Below are 27,768 nucleotides of genomic sequence, written 5' to 3' on the forward strand. Positions count from 1 at the left end.
GTTTCGAGTGTTATGTGTGTTGTAGTATCATTAACATTTTATCAGCAAATTTCCACATTGGAGTGTTTGGCAGACATCTCGATTGTTTGCATAGATATACTGTTTTCCCCACTATATGCAGTTTGGGCCTTGGGTGGGTTTTTATTTGTTTCTGAAACTTCTGTTGGGCTGTTAGTAGATCCATAATCCACTAAGATGTTCTCCAGTTGGAATTAATGTTCATACTCATATTCATTATGGTGCTTAAGTCTGGCAAAGACTGTAACAAAAAATTCACATATGAAGTCTTCATAACCACAAAGAATACACAAACACGGGGCTGGAAAGACCTGTACAATTACTAAAGGTGTGACCATGCTGCTCATTTGACAGCAATTCATGTTTTCTAAAAGTAATGCATGAGTAGGGCTACACAAATTACTGCACATGAACAATGGAGAGAAACCTGGAGGCATCTGCATCTGGGTAGGTTGAGAGATACAGATACTCAGATGGGTTATTTCTGATTAGAAATTGCTAGCATAAGACCATTAGAAGTTGACTAGTCTATGAAAGCTTATGCTAGTCACAGAGGTGCTACTTGATTCCTGTATAACCTTTTACAGAACTAGGAAAACAGGAAACTTCATATATCAAGGCATGCTATTGACAAGTATTGTTTACATATATTTATAAAACGTATTTAATTTATATCCCACTTGGGTTTGACGCGAATGTGTGGGACTGGGTCCCCCTGTTATGATCTGGTCATTGACCATAATAAAGTTTACTTACTAATATCCTGCTTTTCTCCCCAATATGGGGGGCAAGGGAGCTCAATACAAGTTGGAAACAAAATTCAGTAGAATGATTTAATTTGAAACTTGTGATGGGCACCTGAGGCCGTGATACCCAGAAAGGTTTTTATCTGCCAGTGAAGATTCTTAGAAACAGTTGGAGGAGGCCACAAGGGCCATCTGGTAGAATACACAACCAAAGCATCCTAATTAATGGCCATCCAGCCTCTGTGTATAAACCTCCAAGGAAGGAGACCACCACGGAGCCAACCCAGTCTACTATGGGAACAAATTCCACAAAACGGAGTAGCCACTGAGAAGTATGTGTTGAAAAGATCTTTGAGTCCCCATGGACAACAAGTTAAACAAGAGCCAACAATGTGATGGCAGCTAAAAAAGCCAATGGGATTTTGGCTTGCATAAATAGGAGTATAGTGTCTAGATCCAGGAAAGTCATGTTACCCCTCTATTCCACACCTGGAATACTGTGTCCAATTCTGGGCACCACAATTGAAGAGAGATATTGGCAAGCTGGAATGTGTCTAGAGAAGGGCGACTAAAATGATCAAGGGTCTGGAGAACAAGGCCTATGAGGAGTGGCTCAAAGAGCTGGGCATGTTTAGCATGTAGAAGAGAAGGCTGAGAGGAACATGATGGCCATGTATAAATATGTGAGGAGACGTCATGTGGAGGAGGGAGCAAGCCCTGGAGACTACGACACAATGGAACAATGGCTTCGAATTACAAGAAAAGAGATTTCACTTGAACATTAGGAAGAACTTCCTGATTGTGAGAGCTGTTCAGCAGTGGAACTCTCTGCCCCGGAGTGTGGTGGAGGTGCCTTCTTTGGAGGTTTTTAAGCAGAGGCTGGATGGGTGCTTTGAATGTGATTTCCCTGCTTCTTGGCAGGGGGTTGGACTGGATGGCCCACGAGGTCTCTTCTAAGTCTGTCTCCCATGCTCTCATCAAACATACCTATGGAGGTGATAAAATTGAGATAAAGCCTAGAAATTGACATTTTGGGAAATTGATATTTTGAACAAATTTGACTCTAGAATAACATAGAGCCTCGTGTTTTTGTATATACACATAACTCTATGAATGCAGACAAACACTACTTTCTGGGGTACTGTTTGAGGGACGGGGGCAGGTGCTTTTACTTATCTAATCACGACTCTGTTTCACTTTGGATGTGGAGACTGCATGTCTGAGGATTGGTAATAAATCACTTATTTGTTTTCCTGCCTTAATGTAGACTTAAAAGGTGCAGCTAATCATTTATCCGAATGGGGCCAAAATAGGTGAAGTTGCTTTTGTGCAGGTCATTATCTACCTATTTTGATGTGGCACTGGAAGCTGACTAGAATCCTGCTCTTTCCTTTCCTGATACTGTGCCGCTTCTTAAGAATACATTTCATTTAAGTGTGATCTCCAACACATGCCTGAGTGTTACTCTGTTTTATGACCCTCACTTTTACAGGCCTGTGTAATGCTTGCCAAAGTAGGAGGCAGCAGAGAATGAGGAAGAATGTATTTGAAGGGGCTAGATTCAACTGAAGAAGCCACACTCATGAATCTCCAGGACCTGAACATGTTGATGACAGAAGACCTTGGAGTGTATTATGCTAGAATGAATGCAGTTTGACATCACTTTAACTGCTATGGCTCAGTGTTATGGAATCATGGAAGTTGTAGTTTGTTGAGGCAGGTCTATTCAACCTTATTCTTCTTGGCCATTGGACAAGCTGGGTAGGGCTTCTGGGAGTTGGAGGCACAAATATCTGGAGGACCACAGGTTGTGCAGGCCTGATCTATATGATTATATAGATCTATATGGTTATATGATTCTAAATTCTGCTCAAGCTCAGTCACAGGACAAATATAAAGAAGTTTCTTTACTATCAAAAAACTAGCTAAACCTGACCACGCTTCACTGTGGCTCAGTCTGATATGGTATGAATGAGATAGTAAATAAAAGTATTGTTGAGAATATAGATTCACCAAGAAAACATATCTCTCAATTCAGTACCCTGCCTTGTGTTGCTGTGTCTATGTGGAATAATAGGAAAAGAAAGAAAAATACATTTTTAAAAGAAATCAGATTTTTAACAGAACTAGCAAACACAAGGGGTATTGGAAATTGAAGTCTTTAGTACTCGTGCACCATGTCGGCTGGTATGAGTGGTATCCTACGCATCTCCCTCTATGAACCGGTGCGAACTTTAAGATCTTCCGAGGAGATCCTCCTTTTGCTCCCACCACCGTCACAAGCACGGTTGGTGGGGATGAGAGAGAGGGCCTTCTCGGTGGTGGCCCCCTGCCCCTGGAACACCCTTTCTGGAGAAATAAGACAGGCCCCATCCCTCTCCTTTCATAAGAGCTTGAAGGCCTGATGGTTTAAACAAACCTTTGAGAACAACTAGTTCTAGCTTAGCCCCAGATAGTACTGTTGAAATTGGCCATATCTTTTTCTACCAATTACCCAGGTTACTTTCTTCTTTTAGACCCTGGAAATTTACAGCCATAAACTCTACCTAATTTCCCAGGCCCTCTAAAATCGCACTAGCCTCAGCCCAGCCTTTTAAATTGCCTTGAACAGGCAGGATTATTTTAAATATATATGTGCTATATGGTTTTTAATGCTTATATTGTCTTGTTAAGTTTATGTTTATGCTGTTTTCTTTGTATGTACTGATTATGTTACTAGGAAACCGCTCTGAGTCCCCTTGGGGAGATAGAGCGGTATATAAATAAAGTTTTGTTGTTGTTGTTGTTGTTGTTGTTGTTGTATGCCAAAAGCAACCAATCACAGCTCGGATTTCATTTCTTTTACTGCTGAGGTGAAATGACAGCTGCTCTGTGATTGCTTGGTTTTTCTTATACTGCTGAGGTAAAAGGAAAGCTGTGCTGTGATTGGTTGTTATTTCTTTTGCTGTGTTAAAGTGAAAGCTGCTCTGTAATTGGTTGTCATTTCTTTTACTGCTGAGGTAATAGAAAAGTGGTACGACAATTGGTTGCTTGAATTCAGTTTTCATTTCTTATACTGCTGAGGTAAAATGAAAGCTAGGCTGTGAGGGGTTGCTTTGGGCATCACAGATTCCACTTTGTCTATTCCAGGACTGCTTGTTTACTCTAAATACACGTGTGTATTTGTGTGCAACATTGTGTTAAAATTTCATTTTACTCTAAAAACACATGTGTATTGGAATGCAACATTGTGTTGAAATGTCAAGTCAATTGACTGACTATTTTTGAGTTTTGCAAGCAGAGACATAGGCAGACTGAGATTTTGTATATAAAGATTCGGGATCATGCCTACATAGTGCTGAACTGCTGCTGGAAAAAAGTTGATAGTATTTTGGAACTACCTAGGTGCCTCATGACCTTATGAAAAGAATATGTGGGTACAGTATATGCCATAAAGAATCCTCAAATGTAAAAGGTTTTCAGTGATTTGCTGTACTTCATGCAGGCTGAACAAGTTGTGCCACTCCTAATGCATCTTAATTGTTTTTCAAAATTGTTCAAAAATTATATTAGTCATAAAGGTATGCTGTTGTTTAAGCATGGTTTCTCATTCCATGGTTATTAAAAAGTCTCTATTTCCAAACCACCCATCCTTGAAGAAACCCAGGGCAGTTTCTTCATTTTCTCATCATTTCATTTCCCCATCGTTTTATCTTTACTGCAGCCTGTCAGAATAATTTGGATTGAAGAGTGAAAAGACACCTGACTGGACCAGCCCAAGTCATTTTGCTATCTGAGTCAGAGAAATAAATGTCTCATATTCGTCTCTCTTAAAGTGCATAACACCCAAAGCCAGCCAAGTTGCTTTGGCACACAAAGAAGAAAATTACACAAGCACCTCTTCCTGGCAGTAAAAATACAGGAGGAAATTAAATAAGTAACAATTGGTTACCTTTTTAGGACACCCATAGTTGCCTCAGTCTGTCTAATGGCAGGGCTGGCTGGGGCATCTAGTGAACTTAATACCTGAGAAGGAATCTAAACTTGGGTTTTCTTATTGTGGGAGTGGAAGTCCAAAACAACTGGAGGGCCCAGAGAAATGTAAAATGTAGCACTCTAGAAGTAGTTTCACTGTAATGTCTGCATTTCTCCTGGAGCGAAAAGAATGTATAACTCAACAATATACGTGTTAGTTTCCAGCAACATAATATATTGCGTTCCATAAGACTTATTTGTAAGTATGTGTAGGATGCAGCCAGCCAACTGATTGGGTTTAAGAAATTAAGTAAATTTGTATTTTTTCCTGCCAACACTCTGCAAATGCATTTTAGCTTGTACACCACTAGGTGCTGCTAAAGTGATTCTATTGCATTTTCAAATTTCATCCTCAACTAATATTTCTAACGTAGTGTACAAATCTGCAGCATTTCATTCCTCTGTACATGTGAATCTATGGCCTCCACTGAACTTCCTAAAGTACCACCAAATCTTGCTCCTGGTTTAATTTGTTGTTTCACTTCTTCCTCTGTGGATTGTTTTTCAGAACTTATGAGTCCGACTGCTGGGCCATCTAGTTCAGTAATGTTCTTCAAGAGGTCACTAAAGCTTCAGAGATTATTATTTTCCAGCCTTACTTGGAATTTCTATAACACCCAACACTCCAACAGATGAAACCCTGAGATATGTGTAGTTAAGTAATCTCAGAGTGGGGGCAAGATGGCAAAAGTTATTAAAAAGGGAGATCAGACAAGCAAGGAGAGGCTGCAGCAGTTTGCCTTTGCCTAAGCCTTCTTGGAAGGGTAACATTCTGCCTCCTTCCTTCCTTTCCCCCTCCCCCGGCCGCTCAGTTTATTGAGTGCAAAAAAGAGTGAAAGTGGGACTCTTTAAAGTAGCGGAAAAGTGAGATGACAGGGAATAAACCACAATTTGCACCTGCTAAATTGTGCTCTTATACATAAGGTGTACACTACCAAGCTATACAGATGTTCCAGATGTTCAGACATAGTATTTCCTTCTTGCATTTAAAAAAAATCTGTGCAGCTAAAGCATACTTTGCATATTACAGCAAAGGCAAAAAAAGGTGTGAAATGCTCATGTGGCTATTTGCGGGGGATAATTATGGATAACACATAGGATAATTATGGATATGGCATCCAGAAAATACAGGCTGGTGTATATATGTTTTTCCAAAGCAAGTCAATCCTGGTCAGTCATAGTAATAAAACAATTACAATGTATATAAATAAATTATCATTAGGAGAACCCACATAACTGGAAAGGCGTGAAATAATTGCATGTAAAGTGCTTCCATTCATTGAGCAACTATGTGCTAATGAGTGGGAGTAATAAATCAAAATGTTTTCTGTGAAAATTGCACTACTGCTGTGCTCTATGGGTCATTCCACTTTAACTTTCAAAACTACCTCCCTGGAAATGGTGGGATTTGTAGTTCAGTGAGGCACTTAAAGGAGATCACTAGCTGAGAATTCTAAATGAACTTCCCAAAACTACAAATTCTGGAATCCCATGGGATGTTTTCTTGGCAGTTAAAGTGTAAACATGATGCTATAGTTTTGTACTGTGAAAGCATTCTAAGTGACCATAGACAACCCAATCTCATCTCAGCCCCAGTCTTCCAAAAGAGGCACCACTCACTTTGCTTTTGATGTTCAAAAGTGAAAATTGTTCTTCAAGTAGCACACACAAGCAGAGAGGAATCAGTAGCTTTTTGAAAGCATTCCTATTTATTTATTTATTTATTTATTTATTTAGTCCTATGAGAACTAAACCTGCTCAGTAGCTACAAAATTATTGGAATCAAATAGACTTTGCTGGAGGATGTAATTGAAAACTGTGAAGAGCAATGAATGGAAGCACTCTATATTTTAATATGTTGTTGTATCTTCCATGTATCAGAGACATGAGTGAAATCATGAAACCTTCAAATATTGTCAGACTTGAAATCCTGGCAGCTCTAGCCAACATAGTCAAGGGTGAGAAATGTTGGGAATTGCAGACCAACAATATCTGGAGAGCTATACCATTTGCACACTTGCTTTAAGGACTGTTTAAGGCAGAAGTCCTCAAAATAAGGCCCGGGGGCTTGATACGTCCCTCCAAGGTCATTTACCAGGCCCTCGTTCAGGGTCAACCTAAGTCTGAAATGTCTTGTAAGCACACAACAACAACAACAACAACAATCCTATCTCATCAGCCAAAAGTAGGCCCACACTTTCCATTGAAATACCAAGTTTATATTTGTCTCAAATTGTTCTTAATTTTAATTATTGTATTGTTTTTAAGTGGGGTTTTTTTTTTTGCACTACAAATAAGATATGTGCAATGTGCATAGGAATTCATGTTTTTTTTAAAAAAATATATAATCTGGAACTCGAACAGCTTGAGGGACTGTGACCTGGCCCTCTGTTTAAAAAGTTTGAGGACCCCTGGTTTAAGGATTACTGAGATGATACATGTGATATGCTTTGAATACATTAAGTGTGGTACTTGAATGGGCACACTTCCTCTACATAAAGTATATTTCCTCCTTGCAGAGTGGAAGAACATAATGAATCAACCTTAATTACATTCCAATTTGGCAAATAGTATGGACTCCGTAGGACATCTCTGGGTTGAGTAACTTGTGTGCTTCCTCGTTCCAGTAATTCAGATTGATTTTACAGATCTGCATCGAATTGGTAGCTCCAATAAGAGAAGACAGGTTGAATCAATGGAATTTACACAATTAAATGATTCTGTTCTGGTTGTGACATGGGGTAGGATTGAGGCCAGTCTCTTTTTAAACCAGTCCAGCCACACTCTGTGTCTGCTGAGCGTAGGAAGTGAAAGGTGGGAGCTGCTGTGGAATGTTAGGGAGGCAAAGACAAGCTGAGTGATGAAATGCCAAGAAAAGGGTTTTCAGTAGAGGAAGAAATTTCCTGTGGATCACCTAAAAGCAAGATAGAAATCATGAGAGGGCTTACCCAGATGGAAACTTTTAGGAATGGGACAAAGTCCAGAAGCTAGACATGGTAGTCCGCTGTGACAAAATCACTACAGACACACAGTTTTGTGGTACCTAGAAGACTAAAAGAAGGAAAAATGTAGAATGAATGGAGTGGTGGAAAGAAAACCGGACTAGAGAGAGAGACAATGAAAGCAGTTATTTGCTTTCACTTTTAATTTCTCCCTGCTTATTTTACGTGCTGTGGGAGTAAATTGAACACTCCTACTTTCCAACTGTTCCCATGTTCAGCATTCTTTTAGATTTTTACAATAATACAGGTTAAAATACAGGTATTAAAGTAAAATCTTGCATTTAGAATTAAGGCCATTGCAGTGCTGGAACACAAATTTCACAAGATACTGTAAATGATGGGACTCTTTTCAGATTCTGAAGCAGAGTACTGTGTGAACATGTCTGGACTTTAAGGGTGCGGCTACATTGTAGAATTAATGCTGTTTGATACTACTTTAACTGCCATGGCTTAATGCTATGGAATCCTGGGAGTTGTACTTTGGTAAAGCAGAGGATATTCTAGACATTGTAAAACAACTCCCACGATTCCATCTAATTGAACCATGAGTTCAAAGTGGTGTCAACGTGAATTAATTCTACATTGCAGATATACCCTAAGATGACCTGAGGAGATCCTACCTTAGCTGCCCGTGTGAAGCTCAGTTAGGAGGTGACCAGACTGGACTTTTAAAGTTATGCATTTCTCCTTTTGCAATACTCTCTTTCATTTTGTAGACTTTGAGTTTTAGCTGACAGATAAAAGTGCTTTTATCTACCTAGAACTACACTGCAATTTGAGGTAGTGGTTAGAGTACTGGACCAGAAGTGATTAAGGTGTCTGTGTTGGTTCAACTCCCTGCTGTTTTAATTCTCCAAATTTCACAAAAATGCTTCCAAGTTATACAAACCTTTTTGCAAATCAATTCAATATATCAAAAATAGATGTTAAAATGTGTAGATATCCATGCACCAGAGCAACACAATGCAGATTTATATAACAACCAAAGCTGTGGAATTGTCAACTGTTCTTTACTGAACAAGCAATGGGAAGCCTCTGGTTTAACTTATCCACTCTATTTTTTGTACAATATTAGTAATGTAACACAATTCCAGAAAGAAATCTGGAAAGGCACAGGGCAATATTCTGTTTTTCCAGCAGCGATATTGTATACAGTATATGCTTTTGCAGACTGAAGTGCTTGAGTAAGGAATACATGTTCAAAGCAGCATTTTGCACTTTAAATTTGTACACCTAGGAAAACATTAAAAAGAGGTGACATTATCTCCAGTTTCTCACTTTACCTTCTTTTCTCCCACTGGAGTTGGTAGACTGCCTGTTTCCATTTCATAGATTTTGGGGACAGTGTTTCTCCTCATTCGGTAGATTTTAGGGAAATTATTGCTCCTTGAGCTATTATTCAGAAAAGAATAGCTTCACAACAATTTATTTGAAAATGCCTTGCAGTGGGCATGCACTTTTCGTGTAAACCGACTTCCACGCGACCACTAGGAATAAGCCACACAATCTGCAAAGGGTTTTCCGCAGTTCCTGCCTCTGGAATCGAACACTCTGTCCAGAAAGTATAGACTGTCTCTGTGACCTTCCTCCCTCTGCTACCATTTAAAGCCTTTTTAAAATTCAGTCAGATCTGACAATGGAGTGGTTGTTGAGGATGTGTTACCTGCTCTGTGCTATGCTTTTTAAAATTGTGTTTTCAATTGTTCTTTAAATGTTGTCAATATCTTCTCTTCTTTTGTATTTTAATTGGAACATCCTTTTTGAAACATTACTGCAAAGTGCTTTGAGGTTCATTTGGGGTGGCATATAAATCCATAACTGGAAAATAGAGGGAGAAAACGTGGAGGCCGTGACAGACTTTGTATTTCTAGGTGCAAAGATTACTGCAGATGCAGACTGTGGCCAGGAAATCAGAAGACCCTTACTTCTTGGGAGGAGAGCAATGTCCAGTCTCGATAAAATAGTAAAGAGTAGAGACATCACACTGGCAACGAAGATCCGCCTAGTCAAAGCCATGTTTTCCCTGTAGTAACCTACGGATGTGAGAGCTGGACCTTAGGGAAGGCTGAGCGAAGGAAGATCGATGCTTTTGAGCTGTGGTGTTGGAGGAAAGTGCTGAGAGTGCCTTGGACTGCAAGAAGATCCAACCAGTCCATCCTCCAGGAAATAAAGCCCGGCTGCTCACTGGAGGGAAGGATACTAGAGACAAAGTTGAAGTACTTTGGCCACATCATGAGGAGACAGCAAAGCCTAGAGAAGACAATTATGCTGGGGAAAGTGGAAGGCAAAAGGAAGAGGGGCCGACCAAGGGCAAGATGGATGGATGGCATCCTTGAAGCAACTGGACTGACCTTGAAGGAGCTGGGGGTGGTGACGGCCGACAGGGAGCTCTGGCGTGGGCTGGTCCATGAGGTCACGAAGAGTCGGAGACGACTGAACGAATGAACAACAATAAATCCATAATGTCTCTTCCAACTCTATGATTCTATGAATCCAGTTTGCAGAAATTGAAGCCAACTAGAACGAATGGGAAAATTGGGAGGGACACATTTTAAAAGCAGCTGAAAAAGTGAGACAAGAAACAATGAATTGAGACTGTCCCTACCAAACTGGGACAGTTGGAAAAAATATATAAATTAGGTATACTACGTTTCATTTACAACAACTAGTTTGGCCTCACCCTGCTGCCATCTGTGCTCCCCCTTTTTCAGATGCCACATTTCTGTTTCACATTGTTGGAAGGAACCCCAAATGCATCTGTTCCGACCCATTGCCATACAAGAAGAAATGGCTAAAGCGCTCCTGAGAGATGGCCATCCAACCTCTATTTAATGATTTCTAGTGAAGGAGTGTTTTTGTTTTCCTTCTGATAACAGAATCTAGGACTGGTTCCTCCAGTTCTTAGGCCACTGGCACAAGAACTATACATAGTGAATCTAATTGGGGGGGGGGGGGGAGGCTGAATTCGGGTAGGCTGAGGCCCTAAACTACATTAAGAGGTATCTTCGTATTATAAAAATGTATATCATGCTAATAATAATGTAAAAAATTCAATAACCTTCTGATATTTAGAATCTATGTGAAGCCCTAGATGAACTAATTCATTCATTTGGTATATAAAATATGGCTCTGTATATGCCACAAATAGCTGATGTGTTGAATACTTGGCCACTGTGTGAAACAGCCCACAAGGGGTTATGCTGTACTCCATTAAAAAGTAACTAGAATGAAGGTCAGAAGTTGAAGCCCGCATAACTAACAGATGTCGGGCAAGGAGAATTCCTGGTTTGTTCGTATTCTGGCTACTAACATCTCCACACCCATATAGGGTTCTGGAAGGAAGTGCTTGGTTACTTAAATGCGTGGTCTAGGAATAATATGTTTCTAGTTCTAACGGTGGGGTGCCCTGACACCGTTTCCTTCTTCCTGCCTTGTTCGTGCTCCAGGCATCACCTCTGAATTTGGCTCGGGCCTTTGGACTGTTGACATGACTTCCTGACCTGGTTTCTGGCTCATTTCTCTCCGTGATGATGCTCTCTCCCAACTCTTGCTGTGCTGTGACGCTAAAGGCATGGACCTCCGCCCGCCCGTGGCTCTCAGGCTGATCCAGATCTCCTGTTTACTAGCTTGGCGTCACCCCAACTTTGGCTGCAGACCTAGTTCAGGACCTTATTTTTAAATCCCTGTAATGTAATATGCTTCAGTACTGGACTCTCTGAACTTTCCTCTTTAGCCATGTTTGCACTTCCAGTAAGGTTAAATGGTTTTTAATCTTTTACTACCATTCAAATTAAATATTGATACTGCAATTTAATTTATGCCAAATGTTACTTTTTAAAAAATCTAAAATTCCAGGTTTGTCATTCTGTGTTCTCAGAATTAAGTTCTCTTTTAATAGATGCTGGGCATTTGCCATAGCTAGCAATGAAATCTATCTTATGCTGAACATGATACCGGGATAGGGTGCTTGGGTTTTTTTTACATAGCTAAAACAGCCAGGGAAGATTGTAGGGTATTCTGCATGGTAATCTAACCACTTACTTTCTTTTGGATTTTCAGAAGATGGCAACACCAAATAAAACAAATATTAGCATTACAAAGTCAGGACCATCCCAGGAACCTAAGAACAAACTAAGGCATTTGGAGATGTCATGGGGAAGGTGAGGCTTGGTAATGTCATTAGCATGATATATTATGCATCAACCACAGTTGCTCAGAGCCATGCCATTCAAATCATTAAAAAAATAGCCTAACTAACTTAATTTTTTTTTTTAAAAAAAAACAAAACTGGAAATTGGGTTTTTCAAGCTCTACATGGAATTTTAAACGGTTCCGGCCCAGTTTACCTGTCCGAACGCATCTCTCCCTATGAACCATCTAGGCCCGTGATGGTGAACCTATGACATGCGTGTCAGCACTGACACACATGGCTATTTTTGATGACACACAGGCACATGTGGCCGCATACAGAGAAGTACACCTTATGAGAGCCAATCTAACTCCATCCTTAAATTTGTAAAAGGCTCTACAAATTTAACATCTGCACATTTGAGCATTGTTCACTCCATAACTCAGCATGGAATATACATTTTTCTTATTTAAACTATAAATATTGCAAAATTATGTTTTTCTCTCTCGAAGTGACACCCCACCCAAGTTATGCTCAGGTTTTTGGCAAATTTTGACACACCAAGCTCAAAAGGTTGCGCTTAAGATCATCTGGTGAGGCCCTGCTCTCGGTCCCGCCCCCTTCACAGATGCGATTGGCGGAAACGAGAAGGGCCTTCTCAGCGGTGGCCCATTGGCTATGGAACGCCCTTCCTAGGGATATTAGATTGGCCCGCTCCCTCCTAACATTTCAAAAGAAAGTCAAAATCTGGCTGTTTGAGCAGGCATTTGCAGACGCAGTGTAACAGACTAACTGAGATCCACAGAACAATTGGACAATGTGATGGAAAAATAATTTTAGTGATGAGACGCTGAGGACTTATGTTTTATGGTTTTTATTGTTTTATTGCTTTTATATGGTTTATATTATATGTAATGTTTTTAACTGTATTTATGTTGTTTGGGGGCATTGACTGCCGACTGTCAACCACCTCAAGTCACATTTTTCTTATTTAAACTATTGGATATTAGCATTACATCCAAGGGGGGCAGTTGAGGGGGCAGTATATAAATAAGGTAAATAAATAAATAAATAAATTTACCTAGCTCTGTTTTTAACAATGTTGAAAGCACTGTTTGTAAGAACACATAGGAGATATAGCTGAACCAAAAAAAAAAATCTGAGCTCTGCTTTGAATAGAAAAATAAACTTTTTCCAGACCCGCTTTTAGCATTTTCCCAAGCACTGTTTTGAGTACATGGGTTTCATGTAACTTGAGAAACATTTTAAAGCAAAAAAAAAACCCAAAAAACGTTTTCTCCCCAATTCTAGTTGTAATTGATTTTTTCAATTAACTGGTCTTGATGACTCAACAATCTCTGTTTCAGTTCAGTGCTGGTATTTTTTCTCATTTACAATGTAGTAAAAAAAAAAATCTATTAATTTTGACCATATATTTTGAGAAGGGGAAGATGAGGGCAACAATGACAAAGAATAAATGAGATGCTGAGGTGGGAAGAGAAAGACAATTTTTGCATTTACATAAATACTGGTAACGTAAAACACATCTTATTTCACTTCCTTATCCCTTTCTGCTCAACCTCTCTTCCTCCACCTGTTGCCAGGATGTAGCATATAAGCAATATTCCTGTCTCTCTCTTGCCATCTTTCTCATCCTCACTCTCCAGTTCTCTTGGCTAAATTTGTCTCATTCACTTCTTTTTGATCAAGGAAGGAACCAGAGCTACCAGAGATTACCTCTTACCATTCCATGAGCCTGTGCATGTACATTAAACTGCAAATCCAATAGAGTTGAACTGGATATATTTTAAGAAAGTGTTTTTAGGATGAGAGGGAGAACCAAGTTCTATTTTGTTATGCCCATTGCTTAAATCCATTTTTGTTGTTTATTCGTTCAGTTGTTTCTGACTCTTCATCACCTCATGGACCAGCCCATGCCAGAGCTCCCTGTTGGCCATCACCACCACTCCCAGCTCCTTCAGAGTAAAGCCAGTCACTTCAAGGATACCAACCATCCATCCATCTTGCCCTTGGTCGGCCCCTCTTCCTTTTACCTTCTACTTTCCCCAGCATAATTGTCTTCTCTAGGCTTTGCTGTCTCCTCATGATGTGGCCAAAGTACTTCAACTTTGTCTCTAGTATCCTTCCCTCCAATGAGCAGTCGGGCTTTATTTCCCGGAGGATGGACTGGTTGGATCTTCTCGCGCTCCAAGGCACTCTCAGAATTTTCCTCCAGCAGCACAGTTCAAAAGCATCTATGCTTGAATCCATAGTACCCTGAATATGCCTAAAGCATGCTGTTAAAACAAATCTTTACATTAGGTCCTGAATGTAAAACCATTTATTTATTTATTTATTTATTTATTTATACTGTAAATAAATTTTACAGTATATATATTCTTTCCTTCTCACCCCACAGGGACTCAGGGTGGATTACAATGCACATATACATGGCAAACATTCAATGTCATTTAGACATACAACATATATAGACAGACACAGAGGCAATTTAACATTCTAGTGTTTCTGGCTTCATGAGAGTATGCTTGGTTCCGGCCACGGGGGGGGGGGGGGGGGGGAGGAGCTGCCGCTTGTGACACTGGGTCCTTTGATGGAGTACTTCCTCATTCTTCTGCATGCTGCTGTAAGGTTTTATGGCATTGTAAATTAGATAAATTAGCCTCCCCGCATAAAACAGTGCCTAAATTTCCTACTTGACAGATGCAACTGTCTTTCAGGCTGCAAGGGTCAACAGAAAGCTAGACTATTATAACAGTTGGGAGCATATTCCAACCCGGGCTGGTTTAGTACTCCAATCCGGGCTTGCTTAGAACTCATGGCCTCTCGGTCAGTAGTGATTTAATGCAGATAGCTACTAACTAGCTGTGCCACAGCATCCCTTATCTGGATTTTCAAAATCAGAAATTGTGCTTATGGATGGCTGAGATAGCGACAACTTTGCTTCTTGACAGTTCAATGCACACAAATTTGGTTTCATGTACAAAATTATTTCAAAAACTGGGTATAAAATTATCTTCAAACTTTAAGGTGCATATGAAACATAAATTAGTTTCATGTTTAGACCTAGGTTCCCATTTCTGTGATATCTTATTATGCATGTATATCCTAATACAGGTATTCCAAATGTCCCCAAAATCCAAAGCACTTGTGGTTCTAATCATTTCAGAAAAGAGATATTCAACCTCTAGTAATATGCACCCTACAAAGCCAAAGGAGAGCTACAAGAAGAAATTATGCTTTGAAACATTAATTGATGTTAATCCACCAGCATAACCAATCTCTTCTACTTTTATCAATGAGTTCTCAGAAATCTGGTGGTCGTTGATTTTGGTCCTTTTTGGATAAGCCTATAAACTGCTTACAGAGTGGCATTTGCGCCGCCACTAAATCCCATTGAATGAACTGTTTAAGTTAAGCTTTTACTTAGTCCAGGAAGTGGTTTGTTGCTGCAGAGTTTGTGGTAGTGGAGGATGACTCCCAGTTGCAGATTTTTCTAATGTTTTCCTTTATATTTTTCCTTTCCATGGTTTCCAAACTCAGCAAACTTTTAGTCTTCCCTTTTTTAAAAAAAGGTCTCCCTGTGCTGTGCTTAACATGCAATATTCAAAATCAAAGAAATGCCTTCTTTTGACAGGGACAATACTGTTTTTCAAATTTCAGAGAGTTATTAGGTAATATTCAAACATGCTCAGACATTTTTGATCCTGACAAATAATAACATGTAGTTGGCAGGCTTTTTCATCCTCTTACCTTATCGTCCTTTTGTTTCCTTGTGTGCTGCAGAAATGCACAATGGAATCTTTTAGGGAATAATGCAAGTAATAGCATTCTTTTCAGTGTCAATCATCCAGTCAAGTTCAGCTATTTCAGGTCAATAAGGCTTATTACGGAATTTATGTTAAGAGTCCAATTTCAACAGATTGGCTCAGCCTTCTATGAGAAAGGTGGAAAAAGCCAAAACATCACATCTTAGCCTGCTTTCTAATGGATAAAACCCAACCCTTCAAGCCAATGGTGATGATACAACCCAGGCAAAGTTAAGCAGGTCTGTCTTCCACCTGATTTAAATGGGAAGAAATGAAACATGAGTTGTTGGATGGTGTCTGTTTTTAAGAACATTTGGTAAAGTTACAGATAAATCATTAATAGGTGTCAGTCATTAAAATGAGGATTCAAATCCATACTCAGCCACAGAAACCCACTAAGCAACCTTGAGCAAGTGACACTCTCTCGGCCTTAGAGAGAAAAAAGAATAAATTATGCCAAGAAAACTGTGATAAGTTCAAAAACATGCAAATGTGAGTAGATCAATACGTACCTGTTTGGCGGGAAGGTAAAGGTGCCCCATGCAGTCATGCCGGCCACATGACCTTGGAGGTGTCTATGGACAACACTGGCTCTTTGGCTTAGAAATGGAGATGAGCACCACCCTCCAGAGTTGGAGATGACTAGACTTAATGTCAGGGGAAACATTTACCTTTACTTTTGTGCCTTTAAGTTGTTTCCAATGTTATTGCAACTGTATCATGGGGTTTTCTTGGCAAGTATTGTTCCAATTAAGTTTGACTTTGCCTTCCTCTAAGGCTGAGAGGATGTGACTCATTAACCTTTCTATAGTACTGCAAGTGATAGCTTCCAGGCAACTGGATCTAGGATACTTCCATTTGCTTTTGTCAAACTTTGGAGTGAATGTTTTGGCTGAAACCATGACCATCAGGGAAAAAGGTGTGGGGGCAGAAAACAACATCTGGAATGAGAAGCACAGATCCATAATACAGGTCATGTATCCCTTACTCCAAATTCTTAGGATCAGAAGTATTTTGGAATATTTTTCTTTCATATACATAATAATGTATTTTGGAGACGGGACCAAAATCTAAACATGAAATTAATTTATGTTTCATATACACCTTATTCACATGGTCTGATGATACTTTTATATCCAATATTTTAAATTTGTCCCTCAAAGTTTGCGCCAACTGTGCCCATTCCTTGAGAAGCCAGATCTGGCCACGATGGTCCATGCTTTAGTTACATCCTATCTGGATTACTGTAATGTCCTCTACATGGGGCTGCCTCTGAAGAGTGCTTTGAAGCTTCAGCTGGTCCAAAGAGTGGCAACCTTACTTACTGTCTTGATTTTAGTTTTAAACCCAGCCTTCGACAAAACACTCAAAAAGTAGGGAATTCCAGACATTAAACAATCAGGGCCAGCTAACACCTCCCAACAAAGATTCCCCAAGCAGGAATCAGCCAGGCCTTGAAGCTGTAAGGCTTTGCAATGCTAATCAAGGTGATTGATTGCAACATCCACACTTGCCTCCAACAGACAAGAGTTCTTTCTCCCACCCTGGACATACCACAGATATATAAACCTCCCTTGCTTAGTTTCCAACAGACCTCACAACCTCTGAGGATGCTTGTCATAAATGTGGCTGAAATGTTAAGAAGGAAATGCTTCTGGAACATGGCCATACAGACTGGAAAACTCAGAGCAAAACATTAATAATGCTTCTGACTTTATATTTCTTGTTTAAAGCGGAAAGTGTAGAAATAAGAATGGAAGTGATGAAAAGAAAAAAAGGGCTTTCTTCTGGAGAAACGGGAAGTTGGCTTTTAAAGTGGGGTATATATATGTGTGTATTTGTGTATGTATGGGTTAAAAGTGGAGAGGGGGGTTGGGTTTGGGCTACATACCACTATTTATTTATTTTTCTTATTTGTGTGTTGCTGTGCTTTGTCGTGTTGTTAGATGCTATCCATATTATTAGTGTGTGGTTATGTGTATATGTACTCAAAATATAAAAACAAAACAGAAAAAGCGAAAATCCACCAACAGCAGCATTTATTTATTTACGATATTTATATGCTGCCCTTCTCACCGCGAAGGGGACTCAGAGCGGCTTACAAGATATAGATACATACAATATATTATATTATTAGCATAGTACAATATCAATATTAAATATTACTATATTATACTATACCATTATATTGTAATATTATTAGTAATATTACATGTAATATAAATATATAATTATATCATATTATTATTATATTGCATTACATTATAAATATTATATGTCTATACAATATATTATATTACATTATATGATATTACTAGCATAGCACATAAATAATATAAATAAATAAATAAGAAAGGTGGGTTCAAGCATCTTTAACCCAGCTTGCAGCCCTTTTGGCCGAGAGGCTTATTGACACGTGCTGAGCTTTCTTCGCCCCAGATCTCCTGCTGGCGCTTTTAGTTGTGCTCCCCTTCACAGGAACAGCAGCAGGCCTCGTAAGCTGGATGAGCGCAAATCTTCTCGGTGGAAAACCCAGCAAGGAAAGAAGAAGAAAAAAAAGACTCGTCCAACAAAAGGCTCCATTTTCGAAAATGCATTTCCCCCTCCCACTCCCTAAATCCATCCTGTCATTCATCCCTTTAGCCCCGCCCACCCGCCGTCCCGTCTGCCAATGAGGGCCCGCTTTCTCTGCTCCTGCCGAGCTGCGTTGTGGCTTCTTTCACTCGCCGCCCTCTCTCTCTCTCTCTCTAGTGGACGTAATATTTGCATATTTATCAGGCTGAGATTCCTGACGGACCAATGCGAGCGGGCGGCACGGCCCCCTTCATTTGCATACACACCTCGTTTTTTCGCATAGCTCCGCACCCAGCCAAAGGGCGGGGGAGTGAGTGAGAGAGAGAGAGAGAGTGGGAGAGAGAGAGCGAGCGAGCGAGCGAGAGAGGCCTGAAAAAAAGAAGAAGGGAGGGGGTGAGTTCGGCGAGGCGGCGCAAAGGCAGCGCAGAGCCCTCGCGCGCCTTGCCTTGCGCGCGTGCGTGTGTTTGCGCGCGGAGGAAGGCGGTTGGTAGGGCAAGAGGGCCGCGCGCTGAAGCAGGGTGAACTTCCTCGAGGGACTGCGCTTCACGCGCTCACGTTACCTGCTCGCCTCAGAAGAGAGGACTTTTCCGCGAAGCGCTGCTGAAGGAGGGAGGCGGGGGCGCCGGCCTTTCGCTGAGGGGACCGGGAAGCGAGCTCGAGAGGAGAAGGGGGCCCCGAGGAGCGAGCCGGGCGGGCGGAGGGCTTTGTCCCGGACGGAGGCGCGGGACCCGGCCATGCGCTGCCCGCCGCCGCCGCCTCCTGCTCTCCTGGCCGCGCTGGCCTGGGGCTTGCTGAGCGCGGCTGGGCCCAGCGGGGGTGCCTCCTCGGGCCCGTGCCCGGCGCCCTGCAGCTGCGACGGGGACGGCGGGGCGGACTGCTCCGGGAGAGGCCTCACCGCCCTGCCCCACGGCCTCAGCGCCTTCACCCACTCCCTGTAAGTACAGGCCGCCTGGCCGCGCCTCCACCTTGGCAAACAGGTTGTGTGTGCGTGTGTGTGTTTGAGTGCGTGTTTCCCCGTCCTCCTCGTGGGATCCTGGAGCCAGGAAAGGACCCCAGCCGAACCCCATTCTGCCACGCAGAGTGGATTTTAACTCCTTGAGGTTTAATTCCTTTCCCAGGTGAATTTTAACTCCTAAAGCTGGAAGAGACCCCCCCCCCCGGGGTATCCAGCCCAACTCTGTTCTGCCCCGATCCAAACACTCCTGACAGATGGATATCCAGACAAGGAGACTCCACCGCACTCTGAGGCAGCGCATTTCACTGCACAACAGCTCTGACATTGGGTTGCTGTGAGTTTTCTGGGCAGTATGGCCATGTTCCATAACAGGCATGGGCAAACTTCGGCCCTCTAGGTGTTTTGGACTTAAACTCCCACCATTCCTGAGGCCTGAGGCTGTTAGGAATGGTGGGAGTTGAAGTCCCAAACTGGTTTGCCGTGCCAGTTTCAGAAGCATTCTCTCCTGACGTTTCGCCCACATCTATGGCAGGTATTCTCAAAGATTGTGAGGTCTGTTAGAAACTATGCAAGTGAGGTTTATATATCTGTGAAATGTCCACGGTGGGAGAAATAACTGTAGTCTGCTTGATGCAAGTGTGAATGTTGCCTTGGCCACCTTGATTAGCATTTATTAGATCTGACATTGGTTAGCTCTGATATTGGCACTTATAGCTCATGTTGAGGCCCACACCTAGCCTCTTCCCTCATCCAGAGAGCTGCCCTTACCTGACTGGAGGTGACCTCTCCCATCACCCCCCAAATCATCCTGTGTCCCCAGGGAAAGGCCCACACTTGACTCGAGCATGTTTCCCTGGCTGGAGGGTTTCATGCCTGCTTGCTTTCCTGTCCACCTGCTGGGTCCCTTTGAATCCTATTATTTGCTGGGGATTGACATGCATAAAGTCCCCCCCCCCCAAAAAAAAAAAAAATAAATCTGGGCACTTGTGCAAGCTGGTGTACTTCCATAAGACTATACAACACTTCTGTTCATGATCCTGATTCACTGTTTGGAACCACACATTTTAGAATCAAAAGTTTCTCATGGTTCCCTAATAAATGTTTATATATAATATAATATATTTTATATTTCATATAATGTGTATTATATATCGTGCAGTGGGTTAAACCACTGAGCTGCTGAATTTGCTGACTGAAAGGTTGGCGGTTCAAATCCGGGGAGCAGGGTGAGCTCCTGCTGTTAGCCCCAGTTTCTGCCAACCTAGTAGTTTGAAAACATGCAAATGTGAGTAGATCAATAGGTTTCACTCCACCAGGAAGGTAATGGCGTTCCATGCAGTCATGCCTGCCACATGACCTTGGAGGTGTCCATGGACAACGCCTGCTCTTTAGCTTAGAAACAGAGTTGAGCACCACCCCCAAGAGTCAGACACAAGTAAACTTAATGTCAGAGGAAACCTTTACCTTTACTTTATACACATTTTAACTGAGAAAGGTCAGACTGGATAGCCTTTGTGGTTTCTTCCAGCTCTATGATTCTATAAATTGAGGTACAGTGCTAATTTCTTGGTCCAGAAATTTGTCCATATGTTGGAATAGTGACACCTTTCAGAAGTTTCAGTGTATACATGCTGGGTGTATAAGGTATTAATGAAACAAAAGGGGAAATTCTTGTTCAGACTTGGGTCCCATCTTAAAGGTATCTCACTATGCACAAATCCCAAAAACTTCTGATCCCAAGCATTTGGGATAAGGCATAGCTTACCTGTAGAGCATCAAGCAGACATTTGGGATTTCAAATAGCTTGTGTGTCTGATGTTATGTATAGACTGTAACCCCATGCATTCTTACATGAAACCAAGCCCCAGTGAACTTAAATGATAATGCCCATAAGATTGGGCTGTTAAGTTCTTTTGCTTCACTGGTTCCCAAACCAAAAGGTACTTTAGTTCTTAATTGTATGGAATCTTGTCAGTTAACCTACATTTTCTGTTTTGAGTCATTGGTGCTTCTGGTCTCAGATTTTTTATGTTTCTTAATTAGTAGAGGTATCCCTTTTCGCTTTTCTTGTCAGCTTTACAGATACGATACATCATGCTACTGTGTGTTCACTAAATTGCCAACTTTCTCACCCACAAGTTTGTTGGAAGATCCAGTCTAAAGAGATTTATGAAGAGAGGCAAAAAGCAGGGCTTGAGTACTTGCTAGGCTCTGTATCTGGTGGACAAACCACAGTATGCTAAATGTACAGATTTCCTCCAAAGTTTGATGGAGTCGGTTAAAATATTTAGGTGCTTCAGTATGGGAACAAGTTGCATTCTTGTATACTCCTGCATTTTAGTATAAATCAGTTGATCCAGGCAGTATTGCTGGTACATGGTTGGAAAGAAATATATCTGAAAGCAGATTGAGAAAACTGGGATCCGGAAGAAGTAACCTCAGCCGTTCTGTCTAACAAAGCTATTATAATTAGGATAAAATACCACAGAAAACAATGTTAGGTGTGTGCTGCAACTAGGATTTCAAGGGTGTGGTGTTTTAATGTGTATGTGTGTTTGTGGTTTAATCATGCCTGGACTTAATGGGCAGACTTTATTAAAGCTCTGAGGAATTTCCAAAAAAACTGTGCTGTGTTCAGCACAAATAATGTCATGGGGGTTGGGTTGGATGTTCCTTGTCGTCTCTTCCAACTCCATGGTTTTATGATTCTATGCTTACATGAGGGTTCAAGATATTTAAAATAAACACTTAAGATATTTGAGGAACAGTGTTCTTTGGTGTAGTAGTTAGTTGAAAGATAAATGAGGAACATGTTAGCTGAGGAAATTTTGAAAAAGATTATGGATCAGACCTAGAAAAGGCAGAGAAAGATGTTGAAATAGTTAGGTGTGTGAAACCAAAGAAAAAGTGATAGGAGTGCATAAAAAACTTACTATGATTTTTAAAATAATAAACTTATTATAAAATACATTAATGTCTACATTACAGAATAAACACATTTTCTACCAGAAATGGGCAGGAAGTCAGGATAAAATGTATTGTATTGGGCATTTGCAATAGAAAGAAAAAACTTATTTTTGTTTACTGTTTAATGTGGATTTTTCCTTCTTTGACAGTGTCCACCAAAACACAATACTTATATTATACTAATATATCATATATTATGGTAATATTTTAATAATAAATGCATCTTTCATATGAATATTTAATTGATATAAATATCAGAACCTCATCAGTGGCATAACAAGTTAGCAGTATGCTGAAAAATAAATTTGTTAAAAGCCAACTAAATGGTTGGTTTTCAAGCCCATTTTTAATATTTCAGCTATCCAACTATATGTCAATACCATAAGTTGGGTCAATAATTGAGAAGTCCAAGTGCTTGTAAATCTGATAGATCGTAAAGGAGGACCAGTATGCTGGGACCAGGGTTTCTGATGCTCTCTTAATCTAGGGATAGGTTTGTAGACAAGACACCTTGAATTCACTTTTCAGTTCTACAGAGAATTCTTAAAGCATATAAGGATCTCATAATACGATATATCCCATTTAGAGGGATAGTGTCTTGAAAAGTTTGCATTCAAGAAATGACATGCCAAGCAAGACTTCCCACAAACCTTATTTTTTATAACAGTGCACGATGGGTGTGCCCATCTTCCAGCCAGCGTTTAATACTAAAAAAAACCCTATAATGAGACTTTATTTTGAGTTGCAACCAGATTTAAAGTCCTTATTATTCGTTGAAGCTTTTTATATACATTAGTACATTGATATTTGAATATTATATTTATTCCTGAAATAGTCACAATAAGTGCGATACCATGTTTTGAAATACTGTCTGCTTGGATGCATTTAGAATCTGTAGAATTCCAAACCAATACACTAAATTAATATTTTACTTTGTAACACTCTTTGTGCTGTGTTAGAACTGGAGCACAATTGTAACCACTCTGGCATCGAATTGTTGCCTATTGTTAACCGCTCCAAGTTGCCCTTGGGTTGAGAGGGGCAGTATATAAATGTAGTAAATAAATAAATAGTAGTCAACCCTCCATACCCATGGATTCTGCATCCATAGATTCAGTCATCTGTGGCTGAAAAATACCCTCTTCCCAATTCTCTCCCCCTCCCCCCAACCACCCAAATCAAATACTGATTTTTCTATTTTATAAGGAATACCATTTTACTATGTCATTGTATATAATGGGACCTGAACTTGGATTTTGGTATCCACTGCGGTCCTGGAATCAAAGCCCAGTGAATATCCGGGGTTCACTTTATAATAAAAATGTAAAGTATATTGTGTAGCAAACCTCATCACAGAATGGCAGTATCAAATATGTGAAGAGATTTGCTTATTAACAGGCAAGTGTCAATTTCCTAGGAGTAACAAGAAACAATATTCAGCTATTCCTGTTTACTAGTAGTGTTCCTTTGGTTGAGGAAGACTTGTTTCTAAACATTTTGTAAGTCCAATGCCTTAAGTTTATTAGTGGTTTCAATAAGATGGGCCTAAATACCCTTAAGATAGCATATCCTATCTGATGTTGGAAGCTAAGTCAGGTCAGCCCTGGTGATTACTAAGATGGGAGGCCACTATCAAATGCCAGGTGTTGTAAGCTATTTTTCAAGCAGGAACTGGCAAAGACCATCTCTGAGTATTACTTGCCTCAGAAAATCAAATTATAGTCATGGAGTTGAATTTCAAGGCGACTTGAGGACACATATACACATGTACAAGTATTTGTAAGGTCTGCAGTGTGACTTCTGAGGTGAGTATTCTAAAGCAAACCCCAGAAAATATGCATAGTATCAAGCTGTGAATCAAGGAGTGTACTTCTGCAGCAGGAACGTGCAAGTCCTTGCAGCACATTTGTTGTATTTCTGCTGCAAGCTAATTTGTTAGTGTGCTTCATCATGGATAAATTGTTATTTAGGAGTCTGGGCTGTAAGAGTGATATTTTTTAAAAAATCTTTCTTGTGTCTAAAACAACTTGGTAAAAGACTTGGGTATTTTTTCCCTACCTTCACACATTCTGGGAGAAATGCTTTAGTGTTGCTAATTGGCCTGATTAGTTTTGTGCCCACTTGCATTTATTTAATTAGGCTAATAGAAATGTTTTAAGTTCAAGCTTAATTTGATGGTTTGAAGACTCTGGAATGTGCTGAAGTACTGTCCTTTTTGTGTGTTGGTTCTCTCTTTCATTCTCTGTTTTTCCTACATACTGCTCCTTCTACCTCCTATGTCTTAGCCAACTGTTTTGTTTACCAGCTTGCCAGTAAAGTGTAGTTTGAGGTGGACTTGCAAAACATGGACCAAGGTCCTGCATTATGCTCATGCAGTGTAAATCTACAACTGCATAGCTACCCTACCCCTGCACACTACCTTTTCACTGAATGCCAATGTTGTGTAGCAGATTGTATGTCTTTCAATCTTCTTGCCCCACTGTACAGTAAGTAGGGAATGCTCTGCAGCAGTTTCTCAATTCCCAGGTGTAAAGAAGATTAAAGCCACCAAAATGAGACCACCAAAAACTGTAAGGAACCTCCGACAATGCTAATTAAACTGCCACCATAATGTATAGAGACGCTGGTATTAAAGTCTCTGTTAGTCTCTGTTTGCGTTGTGAGGTAATTTTGGTAGAGTGGAATGCACCGAACGTAAAATCAATGGAGATGAGGCAGTTTTTAAAATAACAAAGAGAACAAGTTTATTGTTGAACAAAGCTTGTGGTTGCAATATAAAGATGTTCAGCTTGGCATATACTTGATGGTTACAATATGGAGAGGTTATGCTTGGCATATACTTGATGGTTACAATATGACTTGGTAGAGATACAACTCAGCCTTTGATGTTACAACTTTTAAACTCTTGCTCTAGTGAAGGTGTCTATTATTCAGTGTTCCCTGCTGTGAATATTCTCACTGTTTGATCTATACTGGATCAAATAATAGAACTCCAGTCTTCCACCGACTGGCAATCGTACAAAGCCTCTGTTAGTTCTTTTTAACTAAAGAAATCTAACAAAGTTTTACCCTTCAGCTCCCTAGCTGAAGAAATATTCACGAACACTAACTAACACTACACTTCTTCACTCCTCAGAGTCTCTTCCCTGACTCTGCTACTCTCTCAGAGTCCTTATCTGACTCTACTACTCTCTCTCAGGGTCTCTTCCTCCTGACTGAAACTTAACTGTCACTTTCAAACCTTTTTCTCTCTAAGCTCCTCCCACCTCCTCTTCTGCCTTGTTTCCATGGCAACATATCTCTCACAGCTGGGCCGCTCCAGCCATAGGCAACCAATGTAAAACACAAATACAGATTTAAACACATTATAATAAACACTTCTGTACACCAGGAAATAAATTTGTATGGAAGACATTTACAAAAAGCTATGCACCATTTAAGAATGTGCAACTACATGGATTGCAGTTGTAGCTTAGTCCCAAATAAAGCAGACCCATTTATTCAGTTGCTGAATACTTTTCAACATACAGTACATGATTCCAGATCTGTTGGTATTTGATCTACAATACGAACAGTTTTTGAAAGTGAGCCAGTTCATACCATATGTATTTGTGTATTAGTATAAAATGTTTGACAAAAATCTGTTGGGAAATAGTTTCCAAGGATGTTTGTAGCCCTTCTTGGGAAAAATAAGAAAGCTAACACTGTTAGAAGTCAGGTTTCTTTTTAGCAGATTAGCAGTCAGGGATGCTTCAATTTTATTTTGCTTCTCTGAAATGATAGTGACTCAAAATGAACAAAGAAGGAAGCTTCAGGATACAAATTCAGAAAAGTTTACTAATGGTTTTTACATTTGTTTGGAGGGTATATGTCTTAGCCAACCAATGAAAAGATTAAGTAAAAGGTAATAGTCCAATTCTTAACTCATCATCTTGTTGATGGAGAAGCAAAGCATGGCTGAAAGAAGAAGAGAGAGCTGAAAATGGTGATGAAGGAGTAATGAGAATCAAAGACTGAGAAGCAGGAGCCTTTACAGAACTGATGACCCTAAGAACTTTCTCAAGTCACATGTCTAGTTACTTGGATAAATAAAATATATTTGACACTTCCCTTCTGCAGCAAAGAGAGTAGAGAGGGACAGTGTATCTTTTAGATTCTCCTATGATAGACAAAGCTTTTTCCATTGTTGGCTGTACAGACTAGGGAGGAAGTTTATTTACAAATAAGCAAGTGGAAGGTCACATTTCCCCCTTTTTTAGGCTGCTTTTTGTCTCAGCCATTGCTGCTTCCACAATCCCCAACTCTTGGGCTGGTGAGGCCCTGCGCTCTTGGCCTGCTCCTTCTCTATAGGGTTGCTCTGGAAATGCCACCAGCTCTGGGCTTGCTGTCACTATCCTGGGAGTCTGAGTAAAGGAGTGCACCACCACCCTCAGAGCTGAAGAAAGAGTACATGTGTAAAAGCCTTTCCATCAAAGGAGCAGACAGTAGCAGCACCCACAGCAGGAACAACAGCTGAAATAGGAGGTGACATGGGTGAAAGGGAGAGGAAAAGTGATCTTCCATTTGCTTATTTGTGTATGTGAACTGCCCCATCTGTGCTCTGAGCAGCCCAGAAGGGAAGAAGTGTAGTCCACTGGAGGCGGGGGGATAGCAGTGATGACAAATGTTAAAACAACAGAAGAAATCAAGCATTATACCTGGCCTTTTTGAATGCCTTGGTGGGAAAATGGTAGCAGCCTGGGGAAAAAGGCATCACTGTCACTGTACCTTCCTCGGTTTATCTGTGGATCATATCAAAATCCATAATTTTGGCCCCAAACCTGCTCTTTACTCAAACACAAGGTTGAATTGTACATGTGTATATATGGTTGTTAAATCCTATTGATTCAGCCAGTTAATAGAATATCTCATGTAATTAGTTTTCCAGTTCCACCATATATGGACTTCCCATTGTTGTAAAGTAGCTGAGGTCAAATAAGCTGACTATGTGAACATAATAGTTCTATGTTGCACTTCTCTCCATTTGAACTCATGATGATGATCGTGATAGGTTGAATAAAATCTTTCTCCCAGTATTCCAGCATACTTTCTAAGATTGAAATTCTGCTGGACTCATTCACTATATTTTTCCTGGGCTATGTTTAGAATTTTGATTCATATGGAATGTCACAGTGTTTTGGAAGTTTTGTATGGGAATGAAGTTGCCCACTGCCTGAAATGTTTGCTTTTATAGGTGTGAATCCCATCACACCACTCCTTTGAGGCCCCCTTAATTATAAGATAGTTGTAGTGCATGTTTAGCCTTTATAATCTTTATCATAGGTACGTAACTTTAATTGTCCTGTTTTCTTTTGTTTTTAACAACCATGTCAAATAAATAATTCAATATGATATGTGTACAGGGTTTATCTGTGTTTATTTGTATTGGTTTACAGTCCCTCCCTCCATTCTTTTCTCCCTCTTTATCCTATCCATAGTAAAACCACAATTACTATTTGCTTTGCCTCTTTTGTAACATTGTCTTCATTTAGCTTTC

At 40.4% G+C, this 27,768-nt stretch overlaps 1 protein-coding gene across 2 annotated transcripts in view; it reads left to right on the plus strand.

The window, feature by feature from the left end:
- The first annotated feature begins 18,535 nt into the window (after positions 1 to 18,535).
- LGR4 (leucine rich repeat containing G protein-coupled receptor 4) overlaps positions 18,536 to 27,768 on the plus strand; it is a 91,913-nt gene continuing 82,680 nt past the window's right edge. Inside the window, exon 1 of one of the 2 annotated variants that reach the window (XM_060766011.2) lies at positions 18,536 to 19,244. In XM_060766011.2, coding sequence (XP_060621994.2) covers positions 19,045 to 19,244 — 200 coding nt within the window. In that variant the 5' untranslated portion in view covers positions 18,536 to 19,044. The remainder of the gene's footprint in view (positions 19,245 to 27,768) is intronic. The other variant, XM_060765994.2, reaches the window with a different exon arrangement.

Source organism: Anolis sagrei, chromosome 1, assembly GCF_037176765.1.
Source record: "Anolis sagrei isolate rAnoSag1 chromosome 1, rAnoSag1.mat, whole genome shotgun sequence".
Classification (NCBI taxonomy): domain Eukaryota; kingdom Metazoa; phylum Chordata; class Lepidosauria; order Squamata; family Dactyloidae; genus Anolis; species Anolis sagrei.